Raw genomic sequence first — 13659 nt, forward strand, 5'->3', positions numbered from 1 at the left:
CTAACTTTTACACATTTCTTGTAAATTTATTCCTATTTAGTCTTCCTTTTGACTATTATAAATGGGATTTTCTCCATCATTATGTCCCCTAATTGTTTGTATATATGAATGCTATTTTTTTATAATTATCAATTTTGTATCCTGCTCTTATACTAAATTCTTGTTTTTCTTGTTTCTTTGTTTTAGCATTGATTTCTTTCAAATTTTTCAGGTATACTATTGTATCACTGGCAGATACAGTTAGTGTTTCTTCTTTATCTACTCTTATCCCTCTAATATTTCAAACTTTTTCATTATTATAATATTTGTTATGGTGATCTGTCATCAGTGATTACAACTTGCTGAAAGCTCAAATTTTAGCATTTTTTTACCCATAGGTATTTACTTGAAATAGGTACTTTTTTAGACATTAAACTACTGCACATTTAATAGACTATAGTGTAAATATAACTTTGATATGCACTGGGAAACCAAAAAAATTCATTTGACTCGCTTTATTGCAATGTTTGCTTTATTGTGGTGGTCTGGAATTGCCCCACAAGATCTCCAAGGCATGCGTGTATTTAATGAAAGTTTAAAAATTTCCAGGTAGGGGTTCTGACTCTTGATTTCGTCTCAGGTCATGATCTCACAATTCATGAGTTCAAGCACTGCATCAGGCTTGGATCCTCTGTCTCTCTTCTCTCTCTCTCAAAAATAAACAAACACAAAAACAATTTGGTGGGGCAGCACATGGGTGGCTCAGTCAGTTGAGCATCCAACTTCAGCTCAGGTCATGATCTCATAGTCCAACAGTTCAAGCCCCACATCAGGCTTGCTGCTGTCAGCCTGTCAGTGCTGAGCCCACTTCAGATCCTCTAGTCCCCTTCCAATGCCCCTTCCCCACTTGTGCTCTCCCATAACTAACTAACTAACTAACTAACTAAATTTTAATTCCCAGGTAGGCTGGCCTGATTTTTGTTTTTGTTAGTAAGCTCTAGTTTTGTTATGTTGCTATAAAAGTGTTGTTTACAGTAAAATTTCTACTTTATGGATGTTACTGATGTTTTCTTTGTGATCTAATATATAAACAACTTTTTTGAGTACGCCACGTTGTCTTTACCTATCAGGTTATAAATTTTAAGTACAGATCTCCATAAAATACAGCCTATTATGTTGTTGAGAGCTTTTCTTCTTCTTTTTTTTTTTTTTACCGTTTGTTATTAAAGTGTCCTATTGTTAGTGTGTTTATGCATTTTGCATCTCCTATAGTTTTGTTCTATAAAGTTGATTGCTGTATTATTTTTTTCTTAGTATTTTTAAAGTTTAAATTTATTTTCAGAGAGACAGAGACAGCATGAACACGGGAGAGGCAGAGAGAGGGAGGAAGACAGAGAATCCAAAGCAGGCTCCACGCTGCCAGCACACAGCCTGATGTGGGGCTCAAACTCACGAACCATGATCTCATGACCTGAGCCAAAATCAAAAGGCAAAACACTTAACCAACTGAGCCACCCAGATGCCCCTGATTGCTGTATTATTTGATATGTGTGTATACATACATATATTTGTGAATATATATTTCGTAAGTATCCTATCTTAATTGGAGTTTGTGGCTTGTAGCATTAAGAAGTGTCCTTTGTTGGAGCGCCTGGGTGGCTCAGTCGGTTAAGCCCCTGACTTCAGCTCAGGTCATGATCTCATGGTTTGTGGGTTCAAGCCCCACGTCCTCGGGCTCTGTGCTGACAGCAGGCTAGAGCCTGCTTCAGATCCTGTGTCCTTCTCTCTCTGCCCCTCCCCGGCTCACGTGCCCTCTCTCAAAAATAAACATTAAAGAAAAAAAAACAAGTGTCCTTTGTCATATTTAATGTGTTAGGGCTTGAATTGAATTTGCCTTGTATCAGAACAGCTACACCTGTTCAATTTTTCTTTTCATTTATCTGTAATATTTTGTCCAATCCTTTATTTTTCTCTGAATCACATTATTTTACATGTCTGTTGTCTCCACAAGGTTTTTGTTTTGTGAGCCAAGTCTAAACCCCTTTTAACAGGTTGTAGAGAACTGATGCTTTTGGTTTCAATTATATCACATTTTCTACTTATATGTATTTTATGATATTAGCTGTTGTGTTCATTGGGAGATGTGTATTTTTGCTTGTCTGTTTTTTATTTTATTTATTTTTTATTATTTTTTTTTAATATTTATTTATTTTTGAGACACGGAGAGAGCATGAACGGGGGAGGGTCAGAGAGAGAGGGAGACACAGAATCTGAAACAGGCTCCAGGCTCTGAGCTGTCAGCACAGAGCCTGACGCGGGGCTTGAACTCACGGACTGTGAGATCATGACCTGAGCCGAAGTCGGACGCTCAACCGACTGAGCCACCCAGGCGCCCCAGCTTGTCTGTTTTTTAAAAATTGAGGAGGGTTTGGCACTTATTTTTGTTCCAGTGGTTACCTCTGTACTTACATATATTTTAACACCCTTCATTACCCATTGCCTTATTTAATATTTTACTAAATTTGTCAAGTTTTTCATCAGTATTTTTTAAAATCCACCTACTGCCTACACATTATCTTCTTCCTCTTTTCTTTTTTTCAACGTTTTTTTTTTGTTTTTTTGTTTTTTTAATTTATTTTTGGGACAGAGAGAGACAGAGCTGAACGGGGGAGGGGCAGAGAGAGAGGGAGACACAGAATCGGAAACAGGCTCCAGGCTCCGAGCCATCAGCCCAGAGCCTGACGCGGGGCTCGAACTCACGGACCGCGAGATCGTGACCTGGCTGAAGTCGGACACTTAACCGACTGCGCCACCCAGGCGCCCCTTCTTCCTCTTTTCTTATCCCATTGTTTTAGCTACAATCTTCTAATCTGTTACAACATACAACACTTGTACATTAGCCTTCTGCCTGTATGCTTCCTCTATCAGTCCTCTGGTGAAAATTTCCCACTCATCATTCGGTTGGACGAAGTTCATCCTTTAGTATATTCCTCAGAAATGGCTGGTGGGTGAGTAATTACCCAAGATTTTGTACATTACAATCCTTTTTCTACAGCTTCAATATGGAAGGACATTTCAACTGGATAGAAAATCCTTTCACTGAGCTTTTAAAAAAATCCTGCTCAGCTGCTGTCTTCTTTGTAAAATTCATGTCATTCTAATTCTTTCGCCTTTGTGCGTTATGTGTTCTTTTTGCCTAGAAGCGTTAATGGTTTTACCTTTATCTCTGAAATCTAATAGTTTTATTAGGATATGCCTCAGAATTGATAATTCTGGGCTAATTTTCCCAGATACCCAGTGAACCCTCTTAATTTGTAGATTCAGATTTTTTTCCAATTCTGGAAATTCCTTTTGGGTTATATTAAGTATTAATTTTGTTCAATTGTTTTGTTTTTTCTCTTGAGGGACTCATATAATATGAATGTATTTTGTCTTCCTTGTCTGTTTTCCATTCCCACTACTTCTCTCACTCATTTCTTTCTTTACATCACTTCATTCTAACTGTATTCATGTCTTTCTTCGTCGCCTCTTAGTAAATTTTCATTAGCATCTATTCTGTTTTAGTTATTTCATAATTCATTTAAGGTAATTTTGTCTTTCTCTTCCATTTTCCAAATTCCATCAATTTTCTTCCCCATTCCTCTTTTTCTCATCATTTCTGTTCTTAGTTTTGAAATTTCAGGGCCATCTGAGAGGCTCAGTCGGTTGAATGTCCAACCCTTGATTTCAGCTCAGGTCATGATCCCAGGGTTGTGGGATAGAGTGCCCCATCAGGCTCTGTGCTAAGCATGGAGACTGCTTAAGATTCTCTCTCTCTCTCTCCCTCCCCACCCCCCACCCCTCCCTACTTGTGTGCATGTTCTCTCTCTAAAATTAAACAAAATAAAATAAAATAAAATTTCAGATTCAAGGTGTTTTCACACCCTCAAATGCTTGTTTTAGCATATTCAATTTTGTCTGGAATGTAGACTCATAGTTTCTTAGTTATTTTCTGGGAGAAGGGGAGAGACTCAGTTTCTTAGTTATTTTCTGGGAGAAGGGGAGAGATTTCCTCAGTGGATTTGTAAAAACAGATGTTTCCTGATTTTCTGCAATAAATTCCCTATGGATTTTATTTCTTCTTATTCATTCTGTGTTAGTTGTGGGGAAGGGGTTTATAAGATCCCTAGTTTAATGGTACTCTTTTCTGTCACTCTAACAAAGTCCAGGTAAATTAAAAGTGTTTTTTTGTTTGTTTCTATTTTGGTGACAGGCTTAAGAGTCCTTCAATTCTGTGGTTCTCTTTTTCTTGCAGGACGCTAAAGTTTCCCCTTTCAATCCTTTATGGTGCACTGAGCAGTGCTTTGTTGCCTAGCAAAGTGACAGGGATGGGCAGACTAAATGAAACTGCTATTTTCTTAAAAGTAGTATTGTTGAAGCTTTTGGGGTGACAGATTAAGTTTCACTAGTACCCATGTAGCAATTACCTGTACTATTTCTAGGAATTAAAATCTTTAAGCAGTTAAAAAATGTGAAAAATGCTGATGACAAGTTATTTAGCTTAGTATAAACATGGTAGCATGTATCAAAGGAGAATCAATCTCTTCCAAGTGACTTTTGTTCTCCTTACAGGCATAAAGTGAACCCAGTAACTCCTTTATTAGGGCAAAGAAGGTGCTAGAATTCGATTCATTTTATGCCATAATAAAATGTATTTATTTTATGCCATGTAATCAGGTTTTGTTTTTATTTTTGTTTTGAAGTTACTGGTGGAGAGAAGAAAAGAGAGTTTAGAGAAAAAGAAAGCATAAAGATACAGATTTTAACTTTTGGCACAAGTCTAATTTACTTGCAGTACTGTTAAGGTTAATATTACTTATATTTTATTTATATTTTATTTATTTTTTAAAGTTTGTTTTTGAGAGAGAGAGAGAGAGAGCAAGCGAAGGAGGGGCAGAGAGATAGACAGAGAGAGAGAGAGAGAGAGAGAGAGAGAGAGAGAGAGAGAATCCCAAGCAGGCTCTGCACTGTCAGCACAGAGCCCAACATGGGGCTTGAACTGACAAATCATGAGACCATGACCTGAGCCGAAACCAACAGTCGGGTGCCCAACTGACTGGGCCACCCAGGCGCCCCAATATTATATTTTAAGTACAATAGTTTCGGGGCGCCTGCATGGCTCAGTTGTTAAGAATCTGACTTCGGCTTAGGACCTGATGTCACAGTTCATGAGCTCAAGCCCCACCTCAGGTGAGCATAAGCTCTGCTTCTCTCTCTCTCTCTCCCTCTCTCACTGTGTCTCTGCCCCTCCTGGGATTCTCTCTCTCTCTCTCTCTCTCTCTGCCCCTCACTCTCTTGCCCACGTGCTCATTCTCTCTCTCTCAAAAAATAAATAAATAAAATATTTAATAAACAAATAAGTAAATAAAAGTTTCATTCAAAGTACACATAAATAGGGACGCCTGGGTGGCTCAGTCGGCTAAGCGTCCAGCTTCAGCTCAGGTCATGATCTCGCAGTTCATGGGTTTGGGTCCCACGTTGGGCTCTATGCTGACAGCTCAGAGCCTGGAGCCTGTTTCAGATTCTGTGTCTCCCTCTCTCTCTGACCTACCCCGTTCATGCTCTATCTCTCTCTGTCTCAAAAATAAATAAACGTTAAAAAAAAAAAAGTACACATAAATAATCCCAGCAGAGTAATGCTGTACTGACTCCTTTTACATTAGATTATACATAAAATTCTCCTACATTTCCTATGGAAGGGACTAGAAGACAACCGGGGAGAATCAGTTGATTTAGTAATACAAAACAGCTAGGTGAAGCAACGTGTAAAATAATCTGAAAATTACTATTCAACGTGGCTTAATAAAATCATTATAAGCCAACTGGTACAATAAACAGTATGGAGGTTCCTCAAAAAGTTAAAAACAGAACTACCCTATGAGGCATTTATCCATGGGATACAGGTATGCTGTTTTGAAGGGACACATGCACCCCCATGTTTATAGCAGCACTATCAACAATAGCCAAAGTATGGAAAGAGCCCAATGTCTATTGATGGATGAATGGATAAAGAAGATGTGGTGTGTGTATATATATATATATATATATATATATATATATATATACACACACACAATGGAGTATTACTCGGCAATCAAAAAGAATGATATCTTGCCATTTGCAACTATGTGGATGGAACTGGAGGTATTATGCTAAGTGAAATTAGTCAGAGAAAGACAAAAATCATATGGCTTCACTCATATGCAGACTTTAAGAGACAAAACAGATGAACATAAGGGAAGGGAAACAAAAATAATATAAAAACAGGGAGGGAGACAAAACAGAAGAGACTCATAAATATAGAGAACGGAGGGTTACCGGAGGGGTTGTGGGAGGGGGGATGGGCTAAACGGGTAAGGGGCACTAAGGAATCTACTCCTGAAATCATTGTTGCACTGTATGCTAATCTGGATGTAAATTTTAAAAAATTTAAAATAAAATTTTTAAAAAAGTTAAAAAAAAAAAAAAAAGCCAACTGGTATGTTATTAAATATAGCATGGGGCACCTGGGGGGCTCGGTTAAGTGTCTGACTTTGGCTCAGGTCATGATATCATGTTTTGTGGGTTCGAGCCCTGCGTTGGACTCTGTGCTGACAGCTCAGAACCTGGAGCCTGCATCGAGTTCTGTGTCTCCCTCTCTCTCTGCTCCTCCCCATTCATGCTCTATGTCCCAAAAATAAATCAACATTAAAAAAATTTTTTAATACAGTAAAGAAGTTTGCTTTGTAGCAATCTTTTTTCAGCCATTTGCCTAAAACTACTTTCACAGCTTTATGAACATTTCATTCATTCTACTCACTCTACAAATATCTACTGACTCCCTATTATGTGCCAAAGTTCTGGGAACTGGGGATACGGCAGTGTGGGCAACAGACACAGTTTATGGAAATTTTAAGTAAGTCTAGCTAGGAAGACAGAAAATTAAACAAGTGTATCATAAGTTTGATGAGTATTTCAATAGGGAAGAAGCGACACCTGGGTGGCTTTGTCAGTTGGGCATCCAACTTCGGCTCAGATCGTGATCTCATGTTTGTGAATTGGAGCTCTGCATCAGGCTCTGTGTTGTCCGCGAAAATGCCACTCCAGATCTTCTGTCTCCCTGTCTCTCTGCCCCCTCGCCTCACACTGTCTCTCAAAAATAAATACTTTTTAAAAAATACAGAAGTACAGGGGGCTACATCAGCATCAAAGGGGACCTAAATGGGAGTCCATAGTCCTTTGGTTAAGACTTGGAAGGATGAGTAGAAGTCAGCAAGACCAGAATGATAAGAAGTGAATGTTCTAGGCAAAGGCCTGGAGTGAGAGCACGTTCCAGGAACTGAACCACAAACTGGAGTGTAGCTGAAGCATTGCAGAGATACAGCTGAAAACATTAGCAAGATAGATGCCCTGTGAGCCAATGAATAATTCAAGACTTTTGCCTAAGAGAAACTGAAAGGTTTTAAGAGAGGCACAACCAGATGTGCAACTCAGAAAACTCCAATGCATCAACCAACAATAGAGAGCACCAACGGAAGCAAAACAACACGATAGGCTTAAGGGCAATACATAGATGAAAGAGTCTGGACTCTAGAAGACCCTTCAAAAACTTTAGGAATGTTACAAGAAGAGCTCCGGATATTAGAAGTACATCTATTTCCCAAGGAAGAGAGAGAAGTTGTAGTCATGTGGAAAGGCATCTTAGGGCCAAAATAAATGGAGTTTTAGATGGGAGAGGGGCCAAGTGCGTCCTGAGCCATTTGAAAGAGACAGTGGTTGAAAGGCAGATTTGGACTATAGGTGGAAGGCTTCATGTGTCTAAGGAATCTGAAATATGTCGCAGAGAAGAGGGACAGCCATTGAAAAGTCCATAGCAGATGAGCATGCTCGGGTGGTAGCATGATGAATAAATCAAAAGGAGAAAAACTGGGCCCAGAAGAGGTGGGAGGCTTTCATAGTGCTCCAAGCATCGCTAATGTAAACACTAGCCATGGCGATTAGGCAAACAGATTTGGCTGATATTATAAAAGAAACCAGAGTGGAGTTGAAACGCCTGACTAAATGGTCGAGGGGGACAACAGGAAGGGTAGGATCAAGGTTACAGAAAGATGATGTGGTGTGAAGGAAGTGGGCTACAAACTGGAAAATGATAAACGTCACTATTACACACACATTTTCTCTAGTGTTATCACAGCGCAGTATAAAGTGTGACTGGCAGACCAGCACTGATCTGACAGCTATCTGTAATCCACTCAGTACAGACAACGAGAGTAAGCATTTTTTTTTTCGAGAGTAAGCATTTAGCAACACTGGAAGTAATAAATGAATTTAATAAAGTTGCAGGATACAAAATTATTATATAGTAATCAGCTGCATTTCTATACAGTAATAATAAAGTAGCAGAAAGAGAAACTTTTTAAAGAATTCCATTTACAATTGCATCAAAAAGAATAAAATAGTAAGGAATAGACTTAACCAAGGAGGTGAAAGACCTGTACTCTGAAAACTACAAAACACTGATGAAAGAAACTGAAGATAACACAAAGAAATGGAAAGATACTGCATGCTCATGGACTGGAAGAATTAATATAGGTAAAATATCCCTACTACTCAAAACAACCTACAGATTCAATGCAATCTCCATCAAGAGATCAACAGCGGGGCGCCTGGGTGGCGCAGTCGGTTAAGCGTCCGACTTCAGCCAGGTCACGATCTCGCGGTCCGTGAGTTCGAGCCCCGCGTCGGGCTCTGGGCTGATGGCTCGGAGCCTGGAGCCTGTTTCCGATTCTGTGTCTCCCTCTCTCTCTGCCCCTCCCCCGTTCATGCTCTGTCTCTCTCTCTCTGTCCCAAAAATAAATAAAAAACGAAAAAAAAAAAAAGAGATCAACAGCATTTTTCATAGAACTAGAACAAATAACATAAAAATGTGTATGGAACCAAAAAAACCCAAACAGCACAGCAATCTTGAGAAAGAACAATTCTGGAGGTATCACAATCCCAGATTTCAAGATATACTACAAAGCTGTAGTAATCAATGCGTATGATACTGGTACAAAAACAGACACACAGACCAATGGAACAGAATACAGAGCCCAGAAATAAACCCGCGCTTATATGGCCAATTAATCTCTGAAGAAGGAAGCAAGAATATATAATGTGGAAAAACAGTCTTCTTCAACAAATGGTGTTGGGAAAAACCGGACAGCTACATGCAAAGGAATGAAACCAAATCACTCTCTTACACCGCATACAAAAATAAGCTCCAAATGGATTAAAGACCTTAATGTGAGACATGAAACCATGAAACTCCTAAAAGAAAACACACATTAATCTCTAAATATTTTTCTAGATGTCTCCTCAGGCAAGGGAAACAAAAGCCAAAATAAACTATTGGGACTATACCAAGGCAAAAAGTTTTCACATAGCAACAAAAACCATCAATAAACGAAAAGGTAAACTACTGAATGGGAGAAGATATAAATGATATATCCAATAAAGCATTAATATCCAAAATAAAGAACTTACACGACTCAACAGCAAAAAAGCCAAATAACCCAATTAAAAATGGCAGAGGGCCTGAACAGATGTTTTTCAAAAGAAGACATACAAATGGCCAACAATGTTCAACATCACTCATCAGGGAAATACAAATCAAAACCACCATGAGCGTGCCCGGGTGGCTCAGTCGGTTAAGGGTCCAACTTTGGTTCAGGCTTGAGCCCTGCATCGGGTTCTGTGCTGACAGCTAGGAGCCTGGAGCCTGTGTCTCCTCTCGCTCTGCCCCTCCCCGCCCCTCAAAAAGTAAACAAACATTGGGATGCCTGGGTGGCTCAGTCAATTAAGAGTCCAATTTCAGCTCAAGTCATGATCTCAGTTTGTGGGTTCGAGCCCCACATTGGCCTCTGTGCTGACGGCTCAGAACCTGAAGTCTGCTTCAGATTCTGTGTCTCCTTCTCTCTCTGCCCCTCCCCTGCTCACGTTCTCTTTTTCTCTCTCTCTCAAAAAAATAAACATTAAAAAAAATTTTTAAATAAATAAACATTAAAAAAAATCCCAAACCACCATGATATACTATCTCACACCAGTCAGAATGGCTAGAATCAAAAAGACAAGAAATAAAAAGTGTTGGCAAGGATGTAGAGAAAAAGGAACCTTTGTGCACTGTTCGTGGCAATTAACTGGTGCAGCCATTGTGGAAAACAGTTTGAAGGTTCTAGAAGGGGAGGGGAGGGGAGGGGAGGGGAGGGGAGGGGAGGGGAGGGGAGGGGAGGGGAGGAAAGGAAAGGGAAGAAAAGAAAAGAAAAGAAAAGAAAAGAAAAGAAAAGAAAAGAGAAAAAAAAGAAAAATACTATATGATCCAGTAACTCCACTATTCGGTATTCACCCAAAGAAAACAAAAACACTAATTTGAAAAGATATATGTATCCCTAGATTTACTACAGTATTATTTACAGTCAAGATATGGAGGCAATCCCAAGTGCCCATGGATAGATGAATGGATAAAGATGTGATATACTTACACAACGGAATATGACTCAGCCATAGAAAAGAATGAGATCTTGCCACTTGCAACAACATGGACAGACCTAGAGTATTATGCTAAATGAAATAATTCAGACAGAGAAAGACAAATACTATACAACTTCACTTATATGTGGAATTTAATAAACAAAACAAGCAAACAAAAAGCAGAAAACAGCCCCATAAATACAGAGAACAGATGGCTGCCAGGAAAGGTTGGGGGGTGGGGTACAAATGGGTGAAGGGGAGTGACAGGTACAAATTTTCAGTTGTGGAATAAGTAATCATGGGGATAAAGGGACAGCAGAGAGAATACAGTCAATAATATTGTAATAGCCTTGTGTGATGACAGACGTTGGCCACACTTGTAAGCATAGAACATATATAGCTGTCAAGCTTTTTACCTGAAACCAATGAAGCATTGTGTATCAATTATACTTCAATAAAAACAAATTCAAGGCAATGACATATTTAAAAAAATGAAAACAAAACAAAAAGCATAATGACCTGGAAGTTTTCTGGGAAAAGTTGTCTTTGACAGCCTTTTTTTAAAATCTTCAAAAAATAATAATAATAATAAACTTTGGTCTAAAAAAAAAAACAACCACAAACTTTTATTGTGTTTGTGGTTGTTGTTCCCCCCTCCCCACCTCACCCGTAGGCTTCACACACAGCAAGAAGCCCAACGCAGGGATTGAACTCAAGACCCTGAGATCAAGACCTGAGCTGAGATCAAAAGCCAGACAAGAATGTTTGTCTTGTCATTCCACTTTCCTAGTAATTCATTGGTATCCTATTTTACCAAAGTATGAATTTGTCAAAAATTAAACATTGAAAACAAAAGATAACTGGTTCTTTACAACAGCTTGAAAAACACTATCAGCATATTTCACTTACACTGAAATCTAAGTAGATTAACTGCATTCTTTATAAACACACATTTTATTTATTTATTTACTTATTAATGTTCATTATTTTTGAGAGAGAGAGACAGAGCACAAGCAGGGGAGGGGCAGAGACAGAAGGAGACAGAATAGGAAGCAGGCTCCAGGCTCAACGATGTGGGGCTCAAACTCACAGACCACGAGATCATGACCTGAGCTGACTGACTGAGCCACCCAGGTGCCCCTACACACATTTAAAAATAAACATAAATCTGGGGTGCCTGGTTGGCTCAAGTCGGTTGAGCATCCGACTTTGGCTCAGGTCATGATCCATGGTTTGTGGGTTCCAGCCCCATGTTGGGCTCTGCCCTGACAGTGAGGAGCCTACTTTGGATTCTCTGTCTCCTCTCTCTCTTCCCCTCCCCTTCCCTCTCTCTCACTCTCTCAAAAATAACCATTAAAAAAAATTTTAAGGGGCACCTGGGTAGCTCAGTCAGTAAGCAGCGGACTTCGGCTCAGGTCATGATTCGTGAGTTCGAGCCCCGCGTCGGGCTCTGTGCTACAGCTCAGAGCCTGGAGCCTGCTTCGGATTTTGTGTCTCCCTCTCTCTGCCCCTCCCCTTCTCATGCTGTCTCTCTTTCTCTTCCAAAAATAAATAAACATTAAAAAAAATTTTTTTTTAATTTTTTAAATAAACACAACTCTGAATATGGACTGGACATTAGTTGCTATTTACTGCTAATTTTCTTAGGGTAATAATACCACTCATTACGTAGGAGAATGATACTTTTGGGAGCTATACGCTGATATATTTAGGTATAAATGACTGTTTGATAACTTACTGAATAGTTCGGCAATAGATAAAGCCTTGCAGCAGGTATCTCAAACACACACAGCTAAAGCAAAGACAGCCAAATGTTAACAATGGTTGAATTGGAGGGGGGGGGGGGGGGAGGTGATAACTATAGGTACTTTCAACCTCTCAATAACATAATGTTGAAAAAATAGTTAAATAAGTACCACATAATAAAAGTAAAGCCTTCCATACCCCAAAGTCACTAGGTCGGTGTCCTCTGGGATGACTTCTGGGTCCTCACCCTCCTCAAGGCACTTTAATTTATCAAGGCTAAAACAGAAACAAAAAGGAAAAGCAATCACCCATCTTGTCCACAGAGAGTCAGGTTTGTGTTCTAAAAATATCATTAAATAACTAAGTCAGATCAAATCCGGCAGGCGGCTCAGAGGAAGTCAGAATTCAAGACAATGATTTCTGTGCCGATATTCTATAAAGAAAGGATACGTGGCCGATTGACATATGGCGGCTAATGCTATTAAATGGAGAATGAGATCGTTTATATTTTCACCCCATTGAAGCCACTTTTGGGGGGGAAATTTTCGTAATAGCATACCCGGAAGGTCCCCAAAAGGGACCAGTGAATCAAGGTCTTAACGCTCCTCTGGTTAACGCTCCTCTCCTTCTAGCCCCATCATTGCTAAAGCTCCTCCATTGTCAAAGTGTCTTGTCAATGGCAGGTACACATCCCGTTACTCTGACCGCTTTCCTATATTAACAAGGACTTAAAAAAAATCACGCGGGGGAGGGGAGGGGGAATTAATCTTTCATGCAGCTCTCCCGTCCCTTCACTCCAACTCGCAGAAATTGTGCATTCCGATCACGGGACATCTCCCAGGGTTCCAGGAAAGCTCTAGCAGGTTTAAAGCTTTCAAAGGGCGGCCCTTCTACCCCGGGGAGTAAATCACAGGCCCTCCCAAGGTGGGTCCCAGGGAAGCGCAGTAGCAAGGCTGCAATCAGGTTGGCCCCAAACAACAAGAGCCCCTCGGCCGCGCACTCACCCGCACACGGTCCGCAGCTCTGCTGCCGCCTCCAAGCTGCAGCCCAGATCCCGGGCCACCGCAGCATCCTCCTGGCCCCACTCGGCGACCCCTTGGCTCCCTGGCAGCGCGGATGCTTGCGGCTCCTTCAGCGACAAGTCCCCTTCTCCGCGCAACCGGCCACGCCACAGCTCCCCGAAAGCGCCCACATAGAATGCACGCGTATTTAGCTCGGGAAGCTCGTACTCTGGAAAGTTGCAGCTCCCACTGCTGGAGACGGGGTCCTGCCTGCTACCCATCCCGTGGCACGTTGGGCCGATCCGGGTGCCTTCAGCCATGTTCACCCACTCCTTTCCCTGCAAAAGCCGGGCGATCAAGACTTCGCGGAGCGTAATGGGACTTGTAGTTGCACGGGGCTCGGTCC

The 13659-nt window shown here is 40.5% G+C and overlaps 1 protein-coding gene across 4 annotated transcripts in view; it reads right to left on the reverse strand.

Moving 5' to 3' along the window:
- Positions 1-13659, reverse strand: part of SNAPC3 (small nuclear RNA activating complex polypeptide 3) — a 45574-nt gene extending 31915 nt beyond the window's left edge. For 2 of the 4 annotated variants that reach the window (XR_009251692.1, XM_058695301.1), the window contains exons 1-2: positions 13257-13649; positions 12451-12528 (exon numbers count right to left, since the gene is read on the reverse strand). Coding sequence is in view for 3 of the 4 variants with exons in the window: in XM_058695301.1 (XP_058551284.1) it covers positions 12451-12528; positions 13257-13573 (395 nt within the window). In the remaining variant the exon portion in view is untranslated. Of the gene's footprint in view, positions 1-12450; positions 12529-13256 lie in introns of all 4 variants that reach the window. The other 2 variants (XM_058695302.1, XM_058695303.1) reach the window with 2 other exon arrangements.

The sequence above is a fragment of the Neofelis nebulosa genome, chromosome 12 (assembly GCF_028018385.1).
Source record: "Neofelis nebulosa isolate mNeoNeb1 chromosome 12, mNeoNeb1.pri, whole genome shotgun sequence".
Lineage (NCBI taxonomy): Eukaryota > Metazoa > Chordata > Mammalia > Carnivora > Felidae > Neofelis > Neofelis nebulosa.